The sequence below is a fragment of the Channa argus genome, chromosome 2 (genome assembly GCF_033026475.1).
Source record: "Channa argus isolate prfri chromosome 2, Channa argus male v1.0, whole genome shotgun sequence".
In the NCBI taxonomy this organism is placed as follows: Eukaryota; Metazoa; Chordata; class Actinopteri; order Anabantiformes; family Channidae; genus Channa; species Channa argus.
This window is the reverse complement of record NC_090198.1, coordinates 28,865,355-28,892,441: the sequence shown is the minus strand read 5'-3', so window position 1 is coordinate 28,892,441 and position 27,087 is coordinate 28,865,355. Positions and strand designations below refer to the sequence as shown.

General features: G+C 41.3%; 3 protein-coding genes and 1 long non-coding RNA gene across 11 annotated transcripts in view; 1 reads left to right on the top strand and 3 right to left on the bottom strand.

Annotated features, from left to right (window-relative positions):
• Positions 1-4,739, top strand: part of LOC137106565 (uncharacterized) — a 161,001-nt gene extending 156,262 nt beyond the window's left edge. The window contains exon 4 of the long non-coding RNA XR_010911969.1: positions 2,700-4,739. This is a non-coding gene — a long non-coding RNA (uncharacterized lncRNA). The remainder of the gene's footprint in view (positions 1-2,699) is intronic.
• The window catches only part of LOC137106525 (transmembrane protein 266-like), a 47,975-nt gene extending 41,067 nt beyond the window's left edge, over positions 1-6,908 (bottom strand). For all 3 annotated transcript variants that reach the window (XM_067489934.1, XM_067489944.1, XM_067489954.1), the window contains exons 1-2: positions 5,936-6,908; positions 5,188-5,299 (exon numbers count right to left, since the gene is read on the bottom strand). In XM_067489934.1, the coding sequence (XP_067346035.1) occupies positions 5,188-5,201 (14 nt within the window). In that variant the 5' untranslated portion in view covers positions 5,202-5,299; positions 5,936-6,908. The remainder of the gene's footprint in view (positions 1-5,187; positions 5,300-5,935) is intronic.
• Positions 6,909-7,044: 136 nt separating this feature from the next.
• fbxo22 (F-box protein 22) lies at positions 7,045-14,253 on the bottom strand. Its single transcript, XM_067489981.1, has 7 exons — positions 14,026-14,253; positions 13,721-13,853; positions 11,716-11,803; positions 11,188-11,286; positions 9,314-9,466; positions 9,047-9,212; positions 7,045-8,743 (listed from the first exon to the last, which is right to left on the bottom strand). Exons 1-7 carry the CDS (start codon positions 14,154-14,156, stop codon positions 8,350-8,352), a joined length of 1,164 nt encoding a protein of 387 aa, XP_067346082.1. The 5' UTR covers positions 14,157-14,253; the 3' UTR covers positions 7,045-8,349.
• A 922-nt stretch (positions 14,254-15,175) lies between these two features.
• On the bottom strand, positions 15,176-26,100 carry LOC137106503 (tropomyosin alpha-1 chain-like). Of its 6 annotated transcripts, XM_067489874.1 has the most exons (10): positions 25,795-26,095; positions 25,392-25,517; positions 22,392-22,525; positions 21,512-21,629; positions 21,257-21,327; positions 21,044-21,119; positions 20,889-20,951; positions 20,591-20,660; positions 19,881-19,959; positions 19,321-19,503 (listed from the first exon to the last, which is right to left on the bottom strand). In XM_067489874.1, the coding sequence occupies exons 1-10, from the start codon at positions 25,906-25,908 to the stop codon at positions 19,500-19,502; spliced, it is 855 nt and encodes a 284-aa protein (XP_067345975.1). In that variant the 5' UTR covers positions 25,909-26,095; the 3' UTR covers positions 19,321-19,499. The 6 variants fall into 6 exon arrangements, with proteins under 6 accessions (XP_067345983.1, XP_067346012.1, XP_067345993.1 ...); XM_067489882.1 differs by lacking the exons at positions 19,321-19,503; positions 19,881-19,959 and adding an exon at positions 15,176-16,315 and having other exon boundaries at positions 25,795-26,100; XM_067489892.1 differs by lacking the exons at positions 19,321-19,503; positions 19,881-19,959 and adding an exon at positions 16,322-18,059 and having other exon boundaries at positions 25,795-26,098.
• Between the last annotated feature and the right edge of the window lie 987 nt (positions 26,101-27,087).

Here is a 27,087-nt window from a genome sequence, read left to right as displayed (position 1 = left end):
GGTACGTTGTGAACTGAGTACTTCTCTATTAAAGCAGTAATATTGTTATAAGCCATTAACATAATAATGTCTTAAATGCCCTTAAATTCAGGGAATATCTATCGCAAACACTAACAATAAATCTGCTTCTGTATCTATTAAAAGACCAAATATACTGTACATGCAACACAAACACTGACCTTTGAAGGCCTCTGACGTTCTTATCCAACAGAAAATTGCAATTGCAAATGTATTCGAAAGCATAACAGAAAGACTAACGAGACTTCAGACGAGCGACCACAGGAAAGAGGTGATATTCGGGGGAGCTGGATTCCCTCGGGGGGTGGCAGATAAAATTAAATAGTGGACTGCAGAGTTGTGGACCAGGTAGAAAAAGGTCACAATGTGACATAAGTTGCTCAAGGGATTTCGATGACGAAAGGAGAAGGTCACGTAAGCAACTAGAAGCATCCCGCTTATGACTTAAAAGACAAAAAAAAAAACTAGGGAGGGGGGGAATTAATTCAGCAAAGGTTACCATCCTAATAACTTAAACAAAGATGGTGAATTATGGTGAACATTATACCTAATAAACATCTGCATAATAGCATGCTGAAGCTGAGGAGCCCTGAGGGTCTAAAGGGTCATTGCTTTGTATAAATCCCTTAAATAAATTGCTAAAAGCCTACAGAGAAAGAAAACTCAGACTGATTTCTGTCCTAGCATCATTTCCAGTGTGGAGGGCTTTAAAGCAAACCCAGTACATTTATATTGGGTTTAAAGTTTTAGTGGACGCTTGTTCGTAAATCATCAACTCCACTTTCCTCCTGCATTTAGAAAATTTGGTCTGGTGTCCTCATATGAGCAGTAATACAGTGTTTATGTACTGCGTCGCACACTCCAAACTTTGTGCCATCACATGGAAATATCATTAACAAACCAGAACTCCGTTAACTATGAAGTTATGATTTCCAAAAAGGTGTAGAGCTGGCGATCACCTTAAAAAGCCCAGTGGCAGCTTGGAAAATACGTCGAGAAAACCGTCTTCGCTACCCAGGAGCGTTTTATCCCGAGCCGCACGCTGCTCCATCCAAAGCCTCGGTACAGGATCGACACACGTGTTCGATTAGGCGGTTGTGAGCATTTCGCCCGAGGATCTAAAACGCACCCAAATTTGGCTTGAACACTGAACACACAGCAGATGTTCCGTGCTCATCCCAGCTGCTGTGGAGAACTTTGCAGAAGCCGGGAATCATTGTGTATTAATGTTAAAGTCACATTGTGTACGTGTATGTAAACTGTTGGTGGAATATCGAGCTGCAAACTATGCTACAGTTTCTACAGTCAGACACAACCTGGAATAATTCATACAGCCCTGTGTTTGTTGTGGCACCACGAAGTAAAAAAAATGTCCATTTTCAGGGAAGTTGGGACATTGTAAATAAACAAATAGTCGCTCGTTTTGAATCGATACCGGCAACGCTTTTTAACAAATTAAGGACAGAGGCCCAAAAAAAATTATAATAATAATAAAAACGACCAAAAAAAAAGGTTGAAAATCTTCATGTTTCTCAGTGTAAAATTGCAAATAATTTGAGATCTTTCAGTCCTGCATTAAATAAACAGACATGATTCTGCAGTAGAAATCACTGCAAGGGCTCAGGAACGACTATGAAAATTCATAGTTGTTTAGCTTATAGCTCATTTACAATGAACTCAGGTGAAATGTCAAACTGCGCTGACAAAATCAAAACGTGACCTTTTTTTTTTGTTTAATATATTTAATGGACGCCGTGTCAGCACAGATTAAAACCAAGGGGTCGGGGTTAGATACTGGATACGCTTGGATAACTTTAATGCTAACCATACAGCAGCAACAAGCTTTTATTCAGACGTTTTTTTAGCAACATGTTGCCAAACCACATCCTGCTTGTGTCACAACAGCGTGGCTCAGTAGTAAAAGAGTGCAGGTGCCACAGTGGCCTTTCTGCAGCTTGGACCTGTCACCAGTTAAAAATATTTGGAGCATTTTTATGTGTTGCTGGTGTTAAATTCAAAATGAGCAAATATTTTACAAATAAATACAATTTCTTAAATTTCAACATTGACTTTGCAAACTTCACAATCACAAATTGGTTTGAAATGATTTGCACATCATTGGAAATGTAAATGAAGAGAGAATGCAAAGTCCAAACATTTTTTTCTGATCTGAGAGTAAAGACATGGCTCGTCATTGCCGCTGCCCCACGTACTGTGTAATATGGATTTCACATCAAAAGATAAAGATGAGGCAAAGCAAAGACTGTAAGCATTTACCTCAGGGGCTTTATCAGCATCCAGATTAAACCATGTTAGAAAAATGATACCAGCAAGAAAAAAAAAATCCTAAATCTTATTTTTTCTTACTACCCTTTTCTGCAGTGAAGCCACCTTCCAGTCTTTCCTAGGCAATAACTCAGGAAACAAAACATTCGTGTTGTAGGAGCAAACACCTGTCACTTTTACACAATTCACAAATTGCTTCAAGTAATTTCTTAAAAGACCCAATTGAACTTCCACAGAAACTTTTTTTGTAATTTCATGCCAGTGGATATTAATGAAGTCTGCCCGGGCACATTAGCTCATTAATAATATTACAGATTAAACTATGATGAATTGGTGGACTGCACAATGGGCTGTTCTGGCCCTGGTGTGACCAGTGTCTTATCTGACCTTTACAGAAACAAGCTGTTGAAGACGGGAGACGCGCAGACCGTCGTGGGCAGGACGGAGACAGCAGCTGTACAGCAGCCTTCTTCATGAGGGAGAAGTACATGGACCTTTTTACATATGTCCATATCCAAAAATAGATGGACTTGTGAAAACGATTTTACCGTTTGGCTTTTTCCTTCTCATTTAGGAGAAACAAATGGCCTGTTCCATTTGTCTTTATTTAAGGTGCTGCCGGCTGCACCTTTTGTGTGGTGCAAGGTTTGTACCTTCTTAATTTCTGAATGTTTAATTCATTTAAAGGGCGACTTCCCCAAGTTTAGGCTGTAAATGTACATCAGTGCTTTTAAACTTCCCTCTGACTTCCCTATATTCAAGTATTTAGCTGCTTCTAGCTGAAAAACTCCTCCAGATGACATCATCATGAGGAGTTTTTCATTATTAGGAGTTCAGATGATGTCATCTCGGGGAGCTCTGGAAAAGCAGTTTGACCATAATTACAAACTCCATAGTAAGAGCAACAAGATGACATAATCTGAACTGCAGGTTCCTCCAAGTGATGTCATCTGTAGGCATTTCTCAGCTAGAAGTAGAGAGATGGGGAAAATCAGACATACGTTTAATGGCATTTACCTACTGTATGAGATTTAAAAAAAGAAAGAAAAATGTTGAAAAGCCACAAATATCCACGATGCCACGTGTCATGGAAACCAGAAGAAACTGCATTGAGTTTTTGCCAGTGTACATGATAAACTCCCACCTCTGACTAACAGAGGCAAGGGCATCTAACCTATCCACCCTCCCGCTGGTGTCGAGTAAACGAGAGCAACGGGAGACAAAGGGTTCTGTCCAATGGCAGCATCCTTACAGCATATTTAATATATGCAATATATAAATCAAAATAAAGCAAAATTGTGATGAGCTCTTTACAATATCTCCATGAAATTGGACACTTCAGATTCGATTTTTGAAAGATTGAATCACCCTTCGGGGGAGTAATGGGCTAAAGATCAGCAGTAGTGCAAAATAAGTCAGTAGAGTTACTCAAGTGCTTCACCTGAGTCTTTTCATTTACTTCCTCACCAGTGTTCAAACTGGCAAACTTAGTTAAAACTCAAAAATCTCTTTCAACCAGCAGCTTTAAGTTGTTGATCGACCTCCTGCATATTTGACTCGGGTTAACCTGGTTATATTGCTGAAATGCGACTTCGGACTCGGGTCAGAATCTGCTCGGCCCCACCCATCACAACAGGCGCTGCACAGCCCTTCAGGTAGTCGCCACTGTCATCACAATAAATCGGAAGCTGCCAAACTTACTAAGCCTACAGAAATTCCTCACATTCTCTGATTATTTTAACTTGCATATTGTAGCTTGAATAGCACTGTAGCTCCGCCTCATCAAGCTACAAGTAAAAATCATTTTTACACACTAAATCAGTATCAATCCAATGATGGCAAAAAAAGAAGTAAATCACTTTACACACGTTAACCTGTTTTCTGCACTAGTACTTTTACTCTTTGATACTCAACTTGTGTTTGTTATGTTTTACTAGGACTCACTTGTACCCAAACTGGCGTTTTAAATCAAGTTGGCTGATTTGCTTCTCTTACACTGTATAAAGAATATAAATCCAGTGCAGAATTGTATAAAATGATCAAAAGGTGGACGAAAAACCAGGATGAGTTTGAGTAGGCGTGATGATCATTTCTCTTCAAAGCTTTGAACTGTCTAGAAGTGAGCTGTGGTGATCGTGGGTTAAGATGCATTTCACCTTAAACACAGCGTGACGTGGCATCACTGCCGAGACCCACTGGGCTGAGCTCTGTACGGGGGATCACAAGCAGAACCGGTTCTCTTATAAAAGCCCAAATGGAGCAATGATTTAGGGCTATTCATCTAGGTCAAGAGAATAAGTGCAGCTGGTTAGGATGAGACAAATTAGAGAGCTGTGCTACACCAGCAGAAACATCAGTTGACAGAGAATAAGGATTTTCTCTCCCTTACCTCTAACTTTGTCTTTGCACACACACACACACACACACACACACACACACACACACACAGGATACAGGACGTCCCCTCAGCAATGCATCAGCTGTTCTCAGTACAGGCAAAATGCAGATTCAGAATGGAAAATTGGATGTAATGAAAAGGTTACTCAAGTATTTATTAGTAATAATAATAATAATAATCCACAGTGTGTGTTGTTCCACAGAAAGCATCAGCATAGTGAAATGTGTTTATGGCTGTGCAAGTGTGTTTGAATGACCATGATCTGTTGGAATGGACAAGCAGAAATCAGGAAAAGAACGAAAGGGAGGTGCTGGGGTAGAAAAGTAAAAAGGTATTTATCGTCTGCCTGCGCAGTTCCACTGGTGGTGCTGGAGCTATTTTCCACCTCCGATGGTTTTCAGTATGAAGAGATGGTGAGGAAGAGGAGGAGGAGGAGGAGGAAGAGGAAAGATCTGTGGTGTGCATCGTGTGTGGACTGTACTTACTCAGCATTAGCCATGATGCTGGGTGATGGAGAGAGGGGAGATGTGGTAGTCGGCCCGGGTGTAGTGCTGCAGTTCACCTTTTCACCTGATCCACGCTGTTTCCATGTTAAACCTGTGAGGGACATGGTCAGTGAAAAGCTCACACAAACACACACATCAATGCCAGATTATTAAAAAACAAACAAAAAAAAAAAAACACACAGCTTGGTTGTTATGTGGGTCTGAGTGATCGCTGTAGTTTCAATTTTACCCACCTAATTTGTAATAATGAGGACCGGCCAAGAAAGTTACATCCACTGCATCCACAGTATTAATTCAGTCCCTTTGTGCCCTGGCTGTGAAAACACGGGTTTAAATAGCTCCTATCACACAAACATTTGTTCTCAGGTGCCTGCCAGCACTTTAAGGGCTTGTCCTTGGCTTCAAATGGGAACAATGATGAGCATCTCACTCAAAGACCCCTCAGCCTCCCAGCTTTAATGCTACAAATACTATTAGAAAGTTACGTTCAAATGGAAATGACGCAGGAAACTTAACAAAACACCCAAGATACTGTTACAACTCCAAAACTTCTACCTTACATCTGCTCACAGTCCTGAGTGAGATTAAACATCCCGCACGCCACAAACGGTCGCTTTCCTAAGAGTACAAAACCTGCACAGACTCACTTGCTGGGAGCAGATTGAAGAGGAAAAAAAAGTAAAACGGAGAAACAGCGGAATGACTCGCATGGAGTAAAGGAACCTACCTGTGCAGATTTACACTGTCCCGCTGCCGCCTTGCTGACAGTAATGTCTCCCTCGGTACTGATCACAGTTAAGTGAAGCAGCAGCAGCAGCAGGAGCAGCAGGAGCAGCAGGAGGAGGAGGAGAAGGAGAAGGAGGAGGCTTCCACTGTGTGTAGGCTGCAGATCTGCTCAGCGCTTGTGCATCGGACGTGCACCATCGCTGCCGCTGCCCGGGTTTCTGCGCAAAACCAAACACAGGCTGAAGCTCGAACGCGAGATCATGTTGGCCTTTAAGTGTTACCAGGGCCATCAAATAACGATCCGGTTTAAGCGCGATCTCCAACCCGGCTGGGATCGTGCAGGGTTGTGCGTGTGTGCGGTTGCTTCAGGTCCAGGCTCCGCTCCTCAGCCGAGGGTTTCCCCGGCGAGCGCAGCGGGGAACCCTGCGAAAGGAGCTGTCCGGGTGCTGAAGCGAGCCCGGCGAAGCCCCGGTTCTCTAGCGACCCCTTTTCCACCACAGCAGCCGGGCGACGCGGGGCGATTTTCATCCAAACGCCATGGAAACATAGAGGTTTTCGTGCCGGAGACTGACAGTAGCCAGCGAATCGTGTGACATTTGCATCGCTCCGGTCACGACATAGCAGCCTAGAAATGACGGCCGTGCGTGTGTGTGGAAGAAAGCCCGAGAGTAGATCGAGGCCAGTTCGAGTGCGAAAAATCGCTGCAGATGATTTTATCAGCTTTACGCCTGCTAGGTCGTCCCTCTCGGTGTCAGGAGCGGTTTTATGGTTTCCCAAAATAAAGATACTATGGGAATATAAATTGCCTTTACAGCAATTGGCTTAACCGTTTGTCATTCACCGGGATTAGCCAGTCGATGGTTAAAGCGCACATCCATCAATCTCAAGCGCCTCTTCCCTTTATTAAAACACGCCTGGACGTGGGCTGCAGGAGATGTTATAGGCTGAGGCTCACATTTCAGGGTGCGCACAAATACCGAGATGTGGGGGACATGTGAATTAACTGGAGTAGGATGGACGCGCGGCACCCAGTGGACTCGGGGACTGGCTTTAAAAGATGCTGATGTAGTGGTTTCACCGGTGGTGCTCGGACAAAACAAGGGCGAAACATTGAACATATCCACACACTGAACGTCATTTATTGAGTGGGAAATAAGCAGAGCTGCAAAATTACTTTCAATTTTCTTTTTTTAAAGCTACAGGAGCAGATGATACAAAGAAGGAAGATACTTTCTGCAATTTACCTGTTTTCTTAAGAGTAAAATGTTGGAAGGTCACTGCAACAATCAAGAAAAGCTGAAGATACCATCACCTAGAATCACCTCAACAGTAATGATCTGACCAAGAACAGTATGTTCCTCTTAGTGACAAACAAATGAAAGTTATGTGCAGCATTGAAACATATTAAACCATTATTGTTTTGAAGGAAGCTTCTGTACAACTGACAGCTTGTTCAATATACAACTAATTCGATGTGATGAGGATTTTTTATTTTTATGAACCATTACAATTCATGACCTTAGCAACGAACACCAGATACTCATTCTTAAACATGTAAGGACCCTAAAGTAGAACTCACTTTTCTGACATTAAGACAAATTTCCAACTACCGCCAAATGCCTCCTGACGTCAGAAAGTGTAGAAGAGCAGAGACTAAATTGAGTTGAAGTGGAGAGTTTCTGCCAGTTGGGAGTGAATTTTTTCCTCCAAGCAGCAAAAGCTAAGGAGACTAACTGGTGATATCCAGGAGATGCACTAGGACCTCACACGTCGATACGAAAGCAGCACCATAAGGTTCGGACTGAATTCCCTGTGCCCAGCTGAACCACAACAGATAAATGTTACCTTAGAGCATTAGCCTGTCGGCTGACACCATTTCACTGGTGAGACAAAAGTGTAAAAGTCGTATGTGGAAAACCCATATTAGGAGGAAGGGTTGTTCAAATCAAGATTACCTTGACTGTGTGGAAGGAGGACGACTGCCCCTGCTTACATTAATAAAAGTGCCTTTGCCTGGGATGCACACGTTTGGATAATTTACCTGCAAAGCAAAAGATCACGGGGGTCATTTCAGAAGGTAAGAAACACTTTGAATGTGTGCAAATGTGGGGAAAAACATATTTTACAAGAGCTCTGCACCGACTTGGAGTGTTAACCATCGTGATGGGTTCGTCTTTATGGTCCTTGTTATGAAACTGGTTTAATTTTGAAGGTGTGTATGTGCACACAGTCTCTGAGAAACACACCTCTGGAATGTTGCCACTACATCAATGGCTAAAAGGATCACTGCCTGCTTTACGAGCAGAAATGGAGACAGCAATATTTTGAGTTGTTCTGTTATGTAGAACGTTTGCTCCAGACAGTAAAGCAGGAGCACGGTGGGTTGTTTGCCCCTTGGCTAAAGCCGTCAGTCGCTTAACCGAGATGGACCAGGGTCATGACGGTCGTGTACTCGTGCTGCAGACCGTCTGTGTCATTGTCACACAGCGTGTAGTCATCTTTGACGATTCGGTCGCAGCCGATCTCGCCGTTGCCAAACAGGCCGAAGAGCGGGGTGTTAGGGAAGACCTTGTGGAAGGCCTCGGCCTCCACGTTGTTCTGGTTGCTGTAGTAGTTGTAGCCTCTTCCCACGCAGGCAAACATGAAGCCCAGAGTGTTCCTCTCGGGAATTTTAGCTGCCTTTAACCGCCGGATCGTGGCTTCGGCCGCCTTGGGGTTGCTGATGTCCTGGTCCAAGAGCACAGATGCTCCCTGCACCTTAGGTCCACTGAGGGCCAGGCCCACCGCGCCGTATGCACCCTGGCTACAACTACAGGGTGAGATATGATAGGAGAGGGACAGTGTGACGTTTGTAAAGAGGGTGCTGTACAAATGTTCTGAAAATTAGCTGAAACACTGTGAGTGTTGATCAAACTCAAGCAAAATCAGACTGAGAGCAAACAGGTATTAAACTTTGTGCTACTGCAGATGAGTAAAGTTCAAAAATAGTAAAACTGATTGACTGACAATATCTGAGAACAAATTACTGGTTGTGTTTTTGTAGCATAGCCTTATGCCTCATCCCATATTTACCCAGAAAGAGTCTCGCTATTGCTGCAGGTCACCAACTCACCAGTGTCTGGGAGGAGAGAAGACACTTTCTACCAGTCCTCCAGCAACTAAAGCTTTGCTTTTAGCCAGTGGCTCCAATATCTGGTTGAGGAAGCGTGCTCCACCAGATTTATATGCCTCATACACAAACAGCAGCACCACACGCAGCTCTGGATTGTCAACCAACCCTGGTGCGAAAAGTACAACAAATATAAAAAGGTAAGTTCTGAAATACTTTACTAGCTTTGGATGTCTCAGTTTGGATGAGTAGACAGTTGCCCATACTCACCAGCTTCTTTTAGGGCTGCTGGGGAGATGGTCTTCTTGCAAAAGTGAAAGGGCCTGATGTGAACCCCTTCTATGGCGGGAAACAGGACTGCAAAACCAGCCTCCCCTTCTTGGTATTCCTGAGGAGGGCTGCAGCAGGAGCCAGTGGGAGTCACTGCACAGTAAGCAACGGGGCATCATAGTGCATTATGGTTTATACAGTAGCTTAAACATGTCATGAGTCACAGAGGAAGAAAAAGCGAACATCCATGGACCATGTTGCCCTACATGGGTGGGCTCTATTTTGAATCTGGTCCCAATAAAAAAACAAAAAACAAAAAAAAACTAACCAACCTAAACAATTTTGTCTTTCATCTTCCATGTACTACAGACACCTGCAAAGAAAAAAAAACTATGATATTAACATTAACGTGTGTATTAATCCAACCTCATGGGAATGTGCTGAGAAGAAAATAAGTGAGGACATTTCAGAGCAGTGGGACATAATTTAAATAGTTTGTGATGAAATGTCACACAGTGTCCCACTGTCATTGACAGAACACCAAATACAGGGTTGTAGTAGCCTTTGATATTTAGTCCACTGATTACTTTGAAGAACACGCATCCCTGAAGTATTTCACTACAAGTGGAATGAGTGGCACCACAAACAGTTTCATCATCTCCTTAATGATTCCTGAGATTGTCCACAGACACAAGTGACATTAACTACCTAGACTGTAATATCATCTAAAAACAAAACAAAACAGTTTTGTCTTTTAAAAAAGGAAAACGTTTGAATAGATTTCTCTTAAATTGGTACAAACAATATGTAGGTTTCAGCATCTAGTGGCCATTAGAGGTACTGCGGTTTATGGTGCTTCATATTTGGATTTGCCAGTCAAATGGCTTTTTCTTTACATCACAACCGCATTTACCAACCACACGTGAGACGACACAGTACGGCCTCAAAAAGCATCAGTAAGAAAAATACTCACAACCAAAAGCACTCAAGAAACTCAGAGTTACGTAGATGGATGAGCTACGATTCAAACGAGAAAACATTAGGCTGGGCCTTCATAAATACACAGAATCATCAGCACTGGCAGCTCCATGTACCTCCTTCAAACTTCCAAATATTGCTGAGGGAAACTACTGGTGTGCAGTTAAATTTCATCACAGATGAACAAATGATGTACAACAGCATCGCGGTTCTCCACTTCATGGAAATTCATAAAGGATTGTGCAGGAATAGTATGTCTTTGTCTACAGTGCAATGCAATTACCAACAATCATAAATGATTAGTTGTACTAAAGCATATCTGGCTGATCTAGGTTTGACCTTATCCAATCAAAGATTTAATTCAATTGAATTAGTTGTGTGTGGTGACCCCACGTTGACCTCTCAGCTGCAATGGCACCAAATGAGTGTTATCACAAACAGCCACGCCATTACAGCTGACGGACGATCGGGGCCCGATAAGCAATCATCCGGTGGAAAGGGATCATGGCTCACGGGGAGTCACTTCTCCAGAGGGTTGTGATTATACGGAGAAATAGGGAGCACAGCAACAGGCAGAGTAGGCCATCTGTCAGAGGGAGAGGCAGTGAGGTGGCAGGCAACACTGGCGCCGTCCAACGAAGCCACAGCAGTGGGGATTTATGCATAGCTCTCCTTGCTGAAAGGTGAACTATTCCTCTTCGTAATACCCAGACACCTGGTTAGCTTTTATTTTCTCTAGAGCGTCCTGTTAGGTGAACATGAACAAGTCCACATACTTGTACCATCATAGCGCTAAAGCGACATTTTATGTTCAATTTAACGACCCCCTGTAAGTGTCCAGCCATGGTTTTATTTCTTTTCAACAAATGAGGAAACACGATATGAGTGAAACTTACAGACTATGCCCGGTGTGGTTATGCCCATGATGTCACAGCCTTTAGGGAAGAGCAGGTTCAGTTCTTCAACTGTGTCTGGGCTGTAGCGGCTCCTTTTTGCTTCAGAGTAGTTGAGAAAAACAGGTTATATATATCAGTTATCACAAACGACAAACACATTGCTGGGAAGTCTTTAAAAAACCCATGTGAATGCAGAGAAATCCAGTACACACGAGTCAAGCTTAGCTTTTTTGGGAAAGACATTCTAACTCCATATTCTAATACACATGTGATGCTGTTAATGTGGATATATCTGATTTGGGGTTTTTTGGAAAATGGCAGTTTGTAAATATTTGCACTTTGTGTAAAAGAGCAGATGTAGGATGCATTTCAAAATGGCCTTTTTTTGTTTTGTTGCCCTAAGATTTTGATGAAATACCTTAATTAATTGAAGTACGGCCTCATGCCAGTTACAAACACGGCTCAAAGGGCGATGGGATGTAATGTAATTCTGTCTAACGAACACAAAAACAAGCATGATTACAATACCTTTACTCTGTCGGTAGCAATACGCCTGCCCACTGAAAGTCTCACAGTCTACCATTGCCAGTACTGTTTTGGGCAGGAGAAACACTTTCTGTAAAAAAGAAAAGAAAAGCAAAGTGCACACAATAAAACTATTTAAAACCATTCAAGTAGTTTTTTTTTTTAGTACAGCTACGACACGGGACCTTAAAAATGTAGCACATCTTTGATGACTACTGCTAAAGATACATTAGTCTCTGAATGACCCATAATTCTAAACTTCTTAAATTGCAACCAGATGTATGTTTGAAAAACAAAAAAAAAACGTGGGATCCATTATGAAGCTGAAATGAACATTGAAAGCGAGCGTACATGCTGTAATCAGTTGCTCTGTTTATCCAGGCAAAGAGATTACTTATGAAAAACCCTGTGAAAGGAAGTGATTGGGCCAACATCCACAGCAAAGATGGATTCATGGGTTCATATTTTTTTTTTGGCATGAAATTCCCTCTTTGTGTTTGTTTGGACAAACTGTGGGGTTGTACTGTAAAGAAAGACAAGAGGAGGACATTTACACTAAAAAGCCTCCCACTTACTGTTACTAATGTGTATTCAGATGAACTTTTTAATACATTATTTCACAAAAGACCTTCGCATTTTTGCTCCAATTCCTTGAACAAAAAGTATCTTTTGGAGGGAGTATTTAAGGAAAGAATGATTCCAGAAAACCAAACTTGTTCAGCTGTTGATATGTTGTTTATTACTTTACAGGGATAATACAACTCAACACTGTTACCAGGGCTGCAAACTAGGATTTTTTTTTTTGTCGATCAATGTTGCGATTATTTTTCCTTTGAGACATTTTTATTCTTCAATTAATACAACAATTAATTTACTAAAAAAATAATAATTTAAATTTAGCAATATTTTCTTCAATCATCTTCTCGTTAAACAAAGAAGAAGAAAAAAATAGGACAAAGTCTGCACAGTGGGACTTTCCCCAAACAAATAATAGGCCAGTTTTAACTGGTGATCTGTGTTTTACGGACTAATATAAAGTCTCTACACAATATCATTAAAGCAACGGCTGGTTCCATTCAAATTGAAAGAACGTGGTACAATCCCCATTTTGCAATTCAACAGCAAAATGAATCAATATTAGCAGAGCACCATGTTGTTTAGTCTCTGCTTAAAAATACTCCTGTACTTTAGATGAGCGCTGTCGAGAGTTTCCTCACGACAGTCTTTAATTTTTCTTACTCCGAATGTGATGAACAAATACATCAACATCCATTGAACTTCATTACATGACTCACTCCAATCCTCTTACTTCCTTCTTGTCGGGATGCATCAATGCACCGACGTATCTACGATGCGTCTATGTAAATAGGTGAATTTAAATGCGTAAAGCCATAGTCTGGACACACCCATACTCTCTCTGTAATGTGTTGTGCAGAAGAATTGTGAAAAAAATCACATGATCCTACATTCACTGAGTGTGACACATTAAAAGTTGAACTGAACAGTTTAACATCCACTCGAAGGAGCACTGATGTCGTCCGGCCAGTTAAGGAGTATAACTTGGACTTTACCTGAGCTCTGCTGCAGACAGAGACACAGGGACACATGGCTGAGATTTGTGCACATTGCACACAACCTTGTCACCACCGTCAATCATAACGTGGCAACACAGCTACTGTATAAGCAGCTCCACAAAGACATGCATACACTATAAAATATAGTGAACCTGTCCTTTAAACATTTCCTTTCAGTTCCTGCTCAGTCAGTCATTTTTACCAACTCGCCAAGCAATTAGTACTTGACTTATTTACTATAACCAAAAGTCAATCGACAGCTTTCGAACCCGCGGGCTTCTGCTTCCAAATCCAATGCTCTACCACTGATCCACCATTTACCATAATCGAAAGTACAGCTGATAAATTCCTCCAACGGAACCGAACGCGAAATTGCAGACCAAAGCACCTTTGCCCAAGTATTCACCCCGTGTGCTGTGAGTGTGATGATTTACCTCCACCTCCTCAGCCAGGACGCTGCAAAGGACATGAACTTCAGTGTTGGAGGGTCCCGAGGCTGAAACCCATGTCGGCTGCTGCCGAGTCCTAAGCACCCTGCGGGCACAGTTTCTCCACAGTCTGCACACACTGAAGACAAGCACACACACACACTCTGCTTCACCAGCTACGTATAAACATGAGCACAAAGTCGGTTTTGTAATTAAAACCACGACCGAAGACATGAAAATAGTCGAACTTCCAGTTCTACAGCCATTAGCTGTTAGCTAGCTACGTTTAGCAAACAAACACTTCCCGGTACCTGGCGATCTGCAGAAGCGACTTGGTTGGTACGAACATCAGAATCCGCTCAACCACTTCTGCAACATTGCTAAGAACGTAAGAAACTTTGCTGTCTGTTAAACACGCTGTCGAATCTTGATTATCATCCATAATTGCTTCTCAAGTCCTGGATTTCCCTTTACGAATGCGCACATTCAAACTTTCACCTTCTGTTCTTCCGCCGCTGCCGAGCTGCCCAAAAGTGGCGCGACGCCCCCTGCGGCGAGGAAGCGCTAATGCACTTCAGGGTTTCCTCCGCATTTTTGACGGCTTCTTTTATTGGCGCTCATATGTAGCTCAGTTGGTAAAAGGCAGTCGTCCACGAACCACAGGGTCGGTCGTTCGATCCCCGGTCCCCGCTATATTGTCGAAGTGTCTCCGGGCAGGACACTGAACCCCTAACAGCCCATTCCCCCCCCCAGCTGTGCAGTGCCGGTACAAATTGGGGAGGGTTCCGTTAGGAAGAGCATCCGGCGTAAGAACTGTGCCAAATCATGATCCGCTGTGGAGACCCTGAACTCACGGGATAAGCCGAAAAAAAAAACAAGAAAAACACAAAAATGTTAAACTTTTTTTTTTAAATTTATGCTTATTATTTGCTCTCTTTCTTGCCGCTTTATCTTGGAGAATTGTGCAAGGTGCAACAATTCGGAATAACCTCTCTCCTTCAGCCCTTTTAATTCAAACACAACAAATCTTGAGGGAAATCCCTCTGGTCCTAAATGCTGTGGCCATAACACATAACTCAGATTATGAAAAAAAATTGTCCCTGGACAGAGACGGCTAAAAAGACACCCCAACCAAACACAACCCCCACAGTGAGACAAAACTGAGTGTGAGACTGTGCCTTTCTTTCGTCTGGGATCATTTTGAGTTTGGTTTTCTTTAGGATACTGTAATTGTGACTTTGAATTCATTCTCCTTTTTAATCATTATATTTCTAGATTTGTCCTTTTTTGACTTTTAACTAAGCCCTGTGAGGTTGACTCCTGCCTGAAAGGTCCATTCAGTGAAACATATAAGGGCCATAAGCCCATAAACACTTTCATGTTATGCTTTTAATTTAAAGTAAGTGGAAGTTAAGAGCGGAACTACACTAAATATACAAGCAGAAACATTTTTAATAAGACTTGAGTAAATAATACTTTATTCACACATTTATCCGTGATCATTTACATTTCCAGATAAAATGTCAGACAAAACTCAAATCAGTTTCTCAAAAACAAACAGAAAAGTGAGTGTAGTGTGCAAACATTACTTTGACTTAGCTGAAACAAAACAGTACATTCAAGCAACTGCGCTACGAATTCCTTCCTTGCTTAACTGGAAGCGTACAACATCGCTGACACTGAGTAAGTGTGTACAATACAGAAGAAACAAAGACAATTTTACAAAAGTACACATCATAAAAATCCTTTTACATAACCTTGGCTTAAATTATGGCGTTGTTCACAGCAATTATGTGCAGTATTGTTGTTGAAAAAGTGCAAATTCTCCTGACACGGTGGCAGTTTTACACACAGCAAGCTAAAAATAATACAGTCTAATGCAACAGGCCTCCAATAAATCCCCTTTCACATAGAAGATAATGTTCAGGTTTGGTTAAAACCGTTTCCGACAGGCGTTGATTCAACTGTATGACAATTTTGGATGAGGTGGTTTGCGGTGCCGCTGAGCTGCATTACAACTGTCTTAGGCTTTTCCACCCCATTTACATCAATAGGGCTAAATAAACACATCTGTGTGATGCAGTTCAGTTCCACTGAAGCACAAACCCAAGCCTCCACAATGACTACACAGCTGAATCGACATCTCTGTATAGCAGCAAACACTAAAATTGAACATCATCAGCTTCATGAGTGAGGATTTAAGGCAGTCTTGCATGAAACTGTATTACATTTTTAGTTCGATGTAGCTGGAAAACCACCAAGGGAGCGGCCATGTCAACCCATTACAAATCCACAATGAATTTGAACAGACCTTTGCTTACAGTGTGTAATGGAAACAGTGTAGTTTAGCTGTAGCTCACCAGTACTGATTGTGCTACCTTGTGCGAAGCTTGCTTCTTCAGGATGACAACGTCAAAGGGGACACAAACACAACTCCCCACATTACCTGTAGCAGCCATATATGGGAGCCAGCCATAGTCAGAGCAGATGAGGCAACGTGAGGAGAGAAACAGTGTGTTCAAATGTCAACCATCTCCATTAGAGTCTGATCCATTATCTGCTTTATTCTCAGGTTCTCTTCTTTAGCACGTGAGATTTTATCTGTTAATACAGCATTGCATCGGTTAAAAAAACGAAAACAAAAAAAACAAGGACACAAACAGCAAAAAGGTGCACAGAAAACTCAGACAAAGCTCTACAGTGTTAAAACGTGCTGAATATTGTTACCATATGAGTGTGGACCATTTCATCTATGACAGAAGTACATCGTCTCAGCCCTATCAACGGAAATTTGATAAGAGTACACTTGCAGATGACCTAAGTAATAGAGTCAAGGTATTGACAGGGTTGTAGTCACGATTGCATGAGCTGGTTTTGGCAGAAAAACATGCCTGGGCAATGGCGTCTTTGGTTTTGGCAATGGATTTAAAATACCTCGTGCCCGAATTTGAATTTCCTTTACATCTCACCAAATCATTAGCTCTGCAACTTTACCTTGCAGTAGGCAGAAATCATTAAATAGGCACAAGTTACATATTAAATAGACACAATCTAAAGGACTAGGGGATCAGTACATGGTGGTACCGTCTCTACACACCTGCTCTGTCTTAAAGTAGTACTGTGTATATTTAGCTGCATTAAGGTTTTTTTTAGTGGGCATGCTCATTTAAACGTTGCATACAGTTGGGTGTAAAGTTTGCATCCTCTTTGTTTGAAATGGCAAAAGGATTCAAACCAAATAAATGTTCTCTATCAAAAATTAAATTTTATATATTATATTTGTCAAGGGCGATGCAAACTATTGCACCGATTCATTTTTTGTGTGCATTTTTTTTTTGTTACTTCTGATGAGAAGATGAACGTTTGTACTAGTGGTGCATTATTATTATTTCAGGTTTAGGGTTAAGTTTGCATCCTCATACATGACAATTTTACTGAAAGGGGATGAAAACTGAACCCAAACCTAACATAACTATGTATATTCAGCTAGTACAAATGTTCTTCCATCATCAGAAGTAACAAAAGTGATCAAGGAGGGCGCAAAGAAAAATTAGTAAAATAATAAAAATGTAATGAAATTTATCAGTGCAAAAGCTTGATAGGTGCTTTACTTACAGGGAAAAAAGAAAACTCCTTGTTTTACTCCTCTTTGCCATTTCAAACTAAGGAGATGCAAACTTTTGCACCCTAAAATCCTTTGTTTCATCAATGATCCAAACACTAGTGTGAGTATCTTCATTACCTGCTACTGTACAGATAAATATTAACCAATTCCCTTTATAAATACAGCAAGTCAGATAACTAAACCAAAACAACGGGTCCTTTGGTTCTTAGTACTGCTGAACATGCTACGTTTTTTTTTTTTTTTTTTTCAGTTTACACTTGATTATTCTGAATGAAAACCTGTGGATTTATGGATTTAGAAGGAATCCCACATCGCTCGTTGCATTTTTTTCACACCCTGCTGTGGGCCTCAAGTCGTTGTCTCACAAATAACAGCACCATGCAGAGTTTAACTTGATTCACGTGCTACAGCCCTGACGATAACTGAGAACATTTATCAAATCCTATATGTGATCTGGAGGTTGTTTGACCTCCTAGATGAAAATGCATTTTGAACATGCGCATAATAGAAAACTTTTGCATTAGTTGAAAGTGCGGCTTGCGGTGAAAGGTTTTGTTATAGATTGGTGTCTTTTTTAAATAATGGCAATAGCTGCTTTGCCTGCACATCTGGGTTTCAGAGAAAATACACGAGAGCCCATTCCAGCTTATGCCTCATTTAAAGCTACTCTCAGCTCATTGGTCAGAAGACGGTTTTTCTCAAGCTGCTTGTATAGATGGTCTTGACAGTCAGAAAGCAGGTAAGAAAACAAGGGAAAGAGACAGAAGGCAGGTTAGTACAAAAGACAGAATAGTGCTGCTTCAAAGAAAAATCAGTCCAAGTTGGTGTGTACGGAGTGTTTGTGTGGCATTAAATAACACTTCCTGTTGCTAGATTAACCCTCGGTGTTGCCTAATCAAATAGGAAACTCATTTGATCCTACTCAGAAAAAAAAAAATACAGATTACAGCACAACTGAGCAGAAACAGCTAACATCTCATAATCATTTTTTCAGTCTTCTAAAAAACCCACTTCCAAACACTGGGGCACTGTGTAAAAGGGAAAATAAAAAATGCAGTGCAATCATTATTTGAAACCTATTTTGGACGACAACAAGGCCAAAAAAAACCAACAATGAATGGTTGTGATATTTGAGTCCTCAGGCAGCAATGAATTAAAAACTGAAACTATTCTGTAGTGGAAACCGCTGCATGGACTCAGTAAAACTTTAAATTTGAACTACGCAAAGAAACAACCCTACATAAACAAACACTGCACAAACGCTGCCTTCTCTGAACCCAAATTCTTTTAAAATTGATTGAGATCAAGGGGAAAACTGTCCTGATGTGAAGAGTCAAATTGCTGAGGGACAATCTGACTTATTATTGGCACAGAGCAAACCCCAGCATCTGCGGTGGTGTGGGTGCATTAAGACACACAGGGTGGGTGACCTGCACATCTGTGAAGGAGCAACAACTGTGAGATTGGCGCCTCAGACTGGTTTGCTACCAGTTCAGACCAGTCACCAAAAAATTTTTTGGAGCATTACGAAGTGAAAAAATTTGACCCTGAACTGTCGAGCAGCCTTAATCTGACAAACACATTTCACTTACACAAAGCAAAGAGTAGGAAACATGCCACTGCCCCAACTTTTGAGCTGTGCTGCACCATTAAATTCAAAAAGAGCAAATATTTCAAATTTACATTTTACACAGCTTCCCAACTTTTCTGGAAACTAAGGTGTCTAACTAATGAAATCAGAGGGCAACCAGTGTATTTCATGCAAACACTAATTAGTCACAAGTAAACACCATTAACGTCCAAATACTAACATTGTACCAGAAAACATGTCCTCTCCAACAGAAAAATGAAGACTGGATGGACGGGAAGCTTCAGAATTTATTCAAAAGCTACTCGACAAAATAAAATCAGCCGTACACCAAAATAAAAAGGTAAAATGGAAATTAAGAAAAACTGCAGGAGAAAATGGAAAGGACTGACACAGATGAAAGCATGTTTATTTTACACAAAGTAACATGGTTTAAAAGAGATGGACAAATGGCTGATGGTAGCAATAGCCCAATGTACAGCAGTAAAGAAATACCGAGAGAAATGAGACGGAAAGTTAGGGTGCGCTGCACAGGAGAGAGACAGATGATGAAGCTCAACCAGCGACTGGCTTTAGCTGTGAGAAAAAAATAAGAACAAAAGTTTTGGGAGAAATTAACAAAAAGGAGGAGTGGAACATAAAATGACATGCAGAAACAAAGAAGGAAAAGAAATGCAGACCTAAGCCAGAAAAGTTAAAGAAAATCTGAGAAACTAATAAAGAGACTTAGAGGCTATGAACTTAATCCTGTATAACTAGAAGCAACTTTAGTTCACACACAAATCCACGTTAAGCAAGCCAGTTAAGGAAAACTAGAAAAAGCCACACATCTATAACTGTAAAAATCACGGCACTCACACATGCCATAAGATGGATTTATTGTAGGTTATAAGAGGAGTTAGAGGTGCTGAGAACTAAAGGCACAGAGCAGAAACAAGCAGTTGGGAAATTACATGGAGGTCATGTCGTTGAGGGCGTGGTCCAGCTCCTCGCTGATGGCCTTGTACTTCAGTTTCTGGGCGTACAGCTCATCTATTGTGTTGTGATTATGATGAAGTGGCAGTGATGAAAAACATAAGAAAATAACAACAAAAATGAAAAAGAAAATTAAGTGTGATCAGAGATTGGAGGTCAAAGGAAAAGACAAACGGAGGAACTGGAAAAATAAAAAAAAAAATTAAAAAAAAAGGCAGGACAGAAATAGGAAGGGCGCATGGAACAGCTGCTAATGTTGTGTCAGATTCCTAAGGAGTCACTGAGAAACTGCCTCCGTGAGAGCTGCTCGAGACTAGCTGGCCCTGAACAGTCACTGCACCGCAATGCCAAACAGCACTGTGGTGAGAAACGTCGCTGCCAACATGAATTATATCACGCTGGCCTCTAGATGCCTTTTTTTTTTTCTTCCCTACTCTCAGCAGACAACTGACAATGCAGAAATTTAGCCTGTTGACTGTTTAACAACCTGCTGAGCAGACAAATAACCCCACTACGTTACACCAGGAGGAATCAATTTCTCCGCTTTTAAAACTGCACGTTTTTCATGACATCAGAATAAAACCTGAACCTGTTACCTGAGTAACAACAAGCATCCCTGTGCACACGGTGACAAATGTGAAAATAAACGGTGCCAGAATTTTAAAATCAAGTGGGAAAAGGTTCATACCCTCCAGATCATCAATGCTCTTTTCAAGCTTGGCGACTGATCTCTCAGCAAACTCAGCGCGAGTCTCAGCCTGAGTGGAGGAAGAGTGAAACATTATCGACTTCCATAAAGTGGATTACTGTACATTACCAGCCACAGCCCTGCAGAACACTTAACACAGTTAAAGTATTCTAAAATAGGAGAAGAAAATACAGTGCAAGCATATCTCTGTTAAAATCCAAACACATTTTCAAAGAAACGCTAAGAAATTCTATGAAAAACATGACCCACTACTTATTTTCGGCCACAGTTAACTCACCTCTTTCAGCTTGTCTGTCAGAACCTTGATCTCCTCCTCATACTTGTCCTCTTTCTGCGAGTACTGCAGTTACACACGAAGACCAGCGTTAGTCGAACAGCATCATAATGCTAATACAAGGCAAGTTTCAAACGGATTTTGCGCAGCCATGTTACCTTCTCTGCCTGAGCCTCCAGAGACTTCAGGTTGTTCTGCACGGTTTTCAGCTCCTCCTCAAGCTCAGAGCATTTGCTATTGATTTAACAAAAAAAAAAGAAAAAGACAAGAAAAAGATGGCACAGACAGAGAAATGTGAAGGAAACAGATTAAATATTAGAAAATTGTGTAGTGCCAACACATATGGATGGGGAACGAAGGGAAATTGTTACCTCTCAGACAGCTCAGCACGCTCCTCTGTACGTTCCAAGTCACTCTCAATGATCACCAGCTTACGAGCCACCTGTAATCACAACATACAAAGATTAGACAGGATTAAATTCCATCAGTTAGTTAACAACTTAAATCTGACCAAAACAAATAAAAAAAAAAATACAATTTTGATGTCAGCTGTTGCTTTATAGTAAAAGAATGTAGAAAATGCTAAGCGCAAAGACCAGAGTTCAGCGAACAGCTGACAAACTTGCCTCCTCGTATTTGCGGTCAGCCTCCTCTGCAATGTGTTTAGCCTCCTTCAGCTGGATCTCCTGCAGCTCCATCTTCTCCTCATCCTTCATCGCCCTGTTCTCGATGACCTTCATCCCTCTGAGGGGAAAGATAGCAGAATAATTCCCTTGAGCACCATAAGTACAACAACAGACCCCAGTGTGTAAAAAGTGGAATGTAGAAAATAGTTCCCCATTGTACGACAGACAAGAAACCGGTGTGTTTTCTTAAAAAAAAAAAAAAGATTATCTGAAATATGAGGAGGACTACATAGGCTTCAGTTGGATTACATTCTGGACAACACTTGGATATTTCTAAACAGAACATCCAACACTCTTTAGGTTATTTAATTGTTGTACTAGTTTCCATTAAAATGCTGCAGGAGTTGTACTGCATCAGTGACGAAGATATTTCAATAGCAACCATCCTTAAAACACCAAAAGGAAAATGCACTCACGCTACCATGTGAGAAAAAGCTACTTTTCTGCTAATGAACATTAGTGAACTATAACTTGCAGCCACTGTGTGCAGGTCTCAATCAGAATTTACAAGTAGTAACGGTCATATGTTTTGATTTTTAATACAGTGGCGTTTAGCAGAAATCACTATTCAAGTGCTGGGCAACTGCATTCATGAGACCAAATACACCATAACCCTGCCGCATGCCTCTTTTTGATACACACTACATTTCACTGTAATAAATAATGCAATTATATGAAACTAAGCATTTCACCAAATGTGTAATTCTATGGGCGCTAATAAAATACAATAATGTCTTTTCTTGTTTGTTTGTTGAAATACCAAGGAGTAGAAGAGTAGCAAAGGAGTTTAGTGCGTTTCTGTTTGGTGTATGAAGCCCACCTCTCACTCTCATCAGCAGCCTTCTCAGCTTCCTCCAGCTTGGTCAAAGCTGTGGCCAGACGCTCCTGAGCACGGTCCAACTCCTCCTCAACCAGCTGGATACGTCTGTTTAGGGAAGCTACATCACCCTCAGCCTAGGAGAGAATTAAAAAAATAAAATAATAATAATAATAATAATAATGCAGTCATTTCTTTGTACAGCCCAACATGTGCAGTCTTTGACTTGGCTGTGCTGGTTCACAGCATCCCAGACAAAGGCCAGACAGCAGGGGCGGGGTTGGGAGGGAGCTAGTGTTCAAAATACAGACTAAAAGGATGGGTGACCAATTTTTAAAACCTAACTCATGTTAGCAAAAGAAGACGCTGGACTAGATGTTCTGCAAATTTTACAGTGATTTAGTCCCATAAACGTTTTAGCTACAAAGCATGTCCACACTTTAACCGGGTCCCTGTGCTAGAACTAGCTAGTGGCTTGTCTTAGGAGTCTATGTCCTGTGATGTTACTCTAATGGTTCCGGGGGGGGGGTGTTTATAGAGGATGCACCGGGTGGTGTCCTTTCATCCCCCCCATCCTTTGCTCACTTATTTCTAGCACAAACCTGACCGTAACGGGGTGAAAAAACCGTGTCTGTCTGGGCCTAGCAGCCACGATTTTTGACCAGATTTACAGCTAATTCCGTCGGCAGCCAAAGGACTAATTGCCTTAAAACATTAGCAGCGGCTTACTGCTTCCCTCGCACTCCGCTCCTGATTCAGTTCCCGCTGTAGTAACGCTGCCCGGTCCTCTGCCGCAACCACCTGCTCCTGCAGAGACTTGATTTTTTTCTTCACGGCTTCCACGGAGCTTCCACCGGCCATTTTTTTTTTTGTTTGTTTCTCTCTCTCTCCGTTTGTCCCAGCTAAGCTAGTTTGCCCGTCAGCTCGGTGCGGGATGTCTCCACGCAGACACTCTGAGATGCGGCGCGTTTGATCCCTGCCCCCACCGCCTTTAATCAACCGGCTGATGAGGATTGGAACGTGCCACCAACCCCGGAAGTAGCTGATTTATACCTTCAAATTATTACCTCTATCAAGTGAATAAAAACACTAAATGTGCTCTGTATATTGGCTCTTTTAAATGAAAAATCTCGTTTTTTAAAATACTTTTTGTCACTTATCCATCTGACTAACTGTCAGTATGTGTTTGGAGAACACGCCCTGCTGGTAAACTGAGCTCGTCCTATCAGCAGCCATGGGCCACAGCAACGTCCACAACTTTATTACTAAAATAAAATAAAAATAAAAATAATCTTCATTATCACTATTGTGAGGAGAGTTTTTATTTTTATGAAAAAGTGGCTCACTGAATTCATATTCTTGTTGTTCAGAATGCCATATTTTGATAGTTGATGATAGTTTTGTCTGTGATGCATTCTTACTAGTGGTGTTTGTATTTCAGGATTTACAACTCTGATTTCTCAAAACTACATTTAAAATAATAAATCATGATGAATCGCCTTAAACATTATAAGTAGCCATTTAACAGCTAGGCTAAATATACCACATAGTGTAGATATCTGTCATTCAATTCTTTGTAGTCAAAAACAAGAATCTCTACAACATTATTTTTCCTAACACAAATAAAGTCACTTTTGCCATTTATGCGTATTGAGTTTTACATTTCAAATTTTCACAGAATAATTTTGGATACTTGGAATATTAGGGATATCTACAATACACTTCTTATTATAAAATACTATACAATCATATTATTAGTAATCATAATGTTTATTTCAGATCTCAGGAAAAAATTATGTCCAAAATTGTATTTGAAATATCCAAAATACATTGTGGCTAAAAGAAATAGATAGAGATCCTCAATTCCTATTCTGATAGCAATGTATTGCAGATATCCAGAATGTCTATATCTAAAATGACGTTGTAGATATCTAAAACTGAAACTGATGTTCTTTTTGACTAGCAAGGACTGAGTATGGATATTTGAAATACATATGCAGCGTACTTATACCTTTCAATGAGTGTTAGATATCTTCAATGCACTTTTGGTGTTGTAGATATTTTCAAATACAATTTCTACTAGTAGGATTGTGATTGTTGATATCTTTAACACTCTGACAGGAAAACCATTTTGACTAGTACAAATACTGTACTGTATATCTAAACTTTAATTACCCATAGCTTGTGTTTATTGTTCTAGCCGCTCGCCATAGTTCTACCTGTTCTCGGGCTTGGGCGTAGTGACGTCACGTCACATGACAACCCAGCGAGTGACCACGTTAACACCAGTCAAATACTGTACTGAAATAGATTTTTAAGGTACTTGTATTTCACTGCGGTACTTAAATAGTATTCTCACTTTTGAGAACGCATAACTCTCACGACGAACATTTTTTCGGCTTGTTGCTTTTAATACGTTTACATTTTCCATTTTCGAGTCGTGTTCCTGGCGATATTTGCACATTTATAGCTAAGTAACCCGCAATGCAGTGCAGTTTATGTTTCAGATGTGTTGCATTTATACTTTTATTCCAAATGTTTCTGCACAATTCTTCTGCACTGCAATAAAATCCCCTCAGTATGAATAACGGTAATGTTGGTGATCAATTAGGCGTAATTGGTTGGTAACATTACGCAGCCAATAAACAGCTAATTCCATCCGGACTGGGCTTAACTGTAAAGTGCCACCTGAAACCAGTACAACCCCAAATCTTTCAAGGATGTTACTGACCAAAATATGCCTATAAAATGAAACCCTACACTGGCCCTCAGCTGCGTCCAACAGGAAGCGTAATGCACTGGTAAGCCAGTGAGCGGTGACCTTACCATATAGAGCAGGAAAGCTAAATTTAACCATCCATATATTCATCACAGGGGCCTCCTGTAATTAACAACTGTGTTACCCAATTATTAGAGTAAATCTGGGCTGGTAATCTTAGTTTCCTGAGAGGAGTAAATGAGTGGTTCAAGGTCAAACTGGGGTGTTGTCAACCCCACACTTACATCTGTGGCTTTCTTCTCAGCGAGCTCCAGTTTTTCCTGGGCATCCTTCAGGGCTTCGGAGTACTTGTCCAACTCATCCTCAGTTGACTTGAGCTTCTTCTGCAGTGCTACCAGGTCATCCTCAAGCTGAGGACACGGAGAAGCGAAATGAGATTTACGCACAGACTCAGCACCAAATGCATAACAAAACTTGTAAAGCTAATAATAACTGATTTAAACGTGAATTATTCCCAAACTTTATGCAGCCTAAACATGACTTACATAACTTTAAATAAATGCAATTTAACTTAAAAAGTTAATGCAATCTCGTGAAGTGACAGGATCCCTGATTTGCAGCGACCACAGTAACTCACGGCAGCACACCTGCGTAAAAGTGGCAGAGAGTTTGACAGTGGATGCCGACCTGTTTGCTCCTGTCCTCAGCTGCCTTCTTGTCTGACTCGGCCTGCTCAGCTCTGTCCAAGGCGTTCTCCTTGTCGAGCTTGAGCATCTGCATCTTCTTCTTGATGGCATCCATGGCTGCTTAGCGTGTGTCTTCGCAAACTAAAAACAAAAGATACTGAATGGACGGATGGGAGCGTCTGAACCACACTGAACGCCAAGCTGGAGTGCGAGCTCGCACAGGCACTAGTGAGTCAAATATGCAATTTGGCTGGAAAGTTACTGGATACGTAATACTTTTTTGGAAGCTGCAGCTGTTTGCCAAAGCAGGACCCGTCTTTTTCCCGAAACTCTTCACTGATTCGCTCCTTCAAGACATTTGACCATTTCTTTTACTATACATGGGGTACGTACGTCAGGAGGGTCCCTCCCTCCACACGCCAAGACTTCCACTCCTATTTCTAACACCCTCCAAGTGACATGCAGGAAGTGTCAAGTGGTAGGTTTATTTAGCAAAAACACAGTCATAATAATAATGATAATGATCTAATATTCATCCAAGAAGATTATCAGAATGAAAGCTTATGTGAGCAAAAGCTAAAGACCTAGTTTGGCTTTTGTCTTACAGTTATTTTATACTTTTCTACATTTGGGTAAATGATTTCAGACACTGTTAAATGAATGATGTACTCATAACAACAGACTGGTACCACAATCATTTGTCATAGTACCTCAAGCATCAGAGCTATTCATACAAAATAAATGTATCTGATTGGATAAGCCCCTGTCCTCCCTCTGTGGGGTGTCATATTAGCCAAGGGGAGCTTGTTTGTCTTCCAGGGAGCATTTCAGCAGCTTCCTCGTAACATAGTTGAACATTTGATAGGCTTTACCCTCAGAAGTATATCATCGGGCTTGTCCGACTCTCTGCTAATACTTGTCTGAGAATTATATCTCAAATGGGCCACAGTGGATTTAGTGGAGTGTACAGTGGAAGATACAGCAGCTTTGGCATTTCAATAGCCCCCGACACACACTCACACTCACACACACACACACACACCCTGGCTGTGTGATAGTTCACAGGGCCCCTGGCAGGGCCGCAGCTGTCACACATAACCTGTGGTCAGGACTGCTGGATGATCAAGTAACAAAAGTTTACTGTCGACTACAGTAACTCATTTTGGTACATGTTGGAGAAGTTGGACCTGGAGAAGATTAATGAAACACAACGTGACAAGTGAAAACAAGATTACTGGGATGATAGCTGAGATTTGCTGTACACACTCGCGCCAGTGTTCTGTAACATAATATG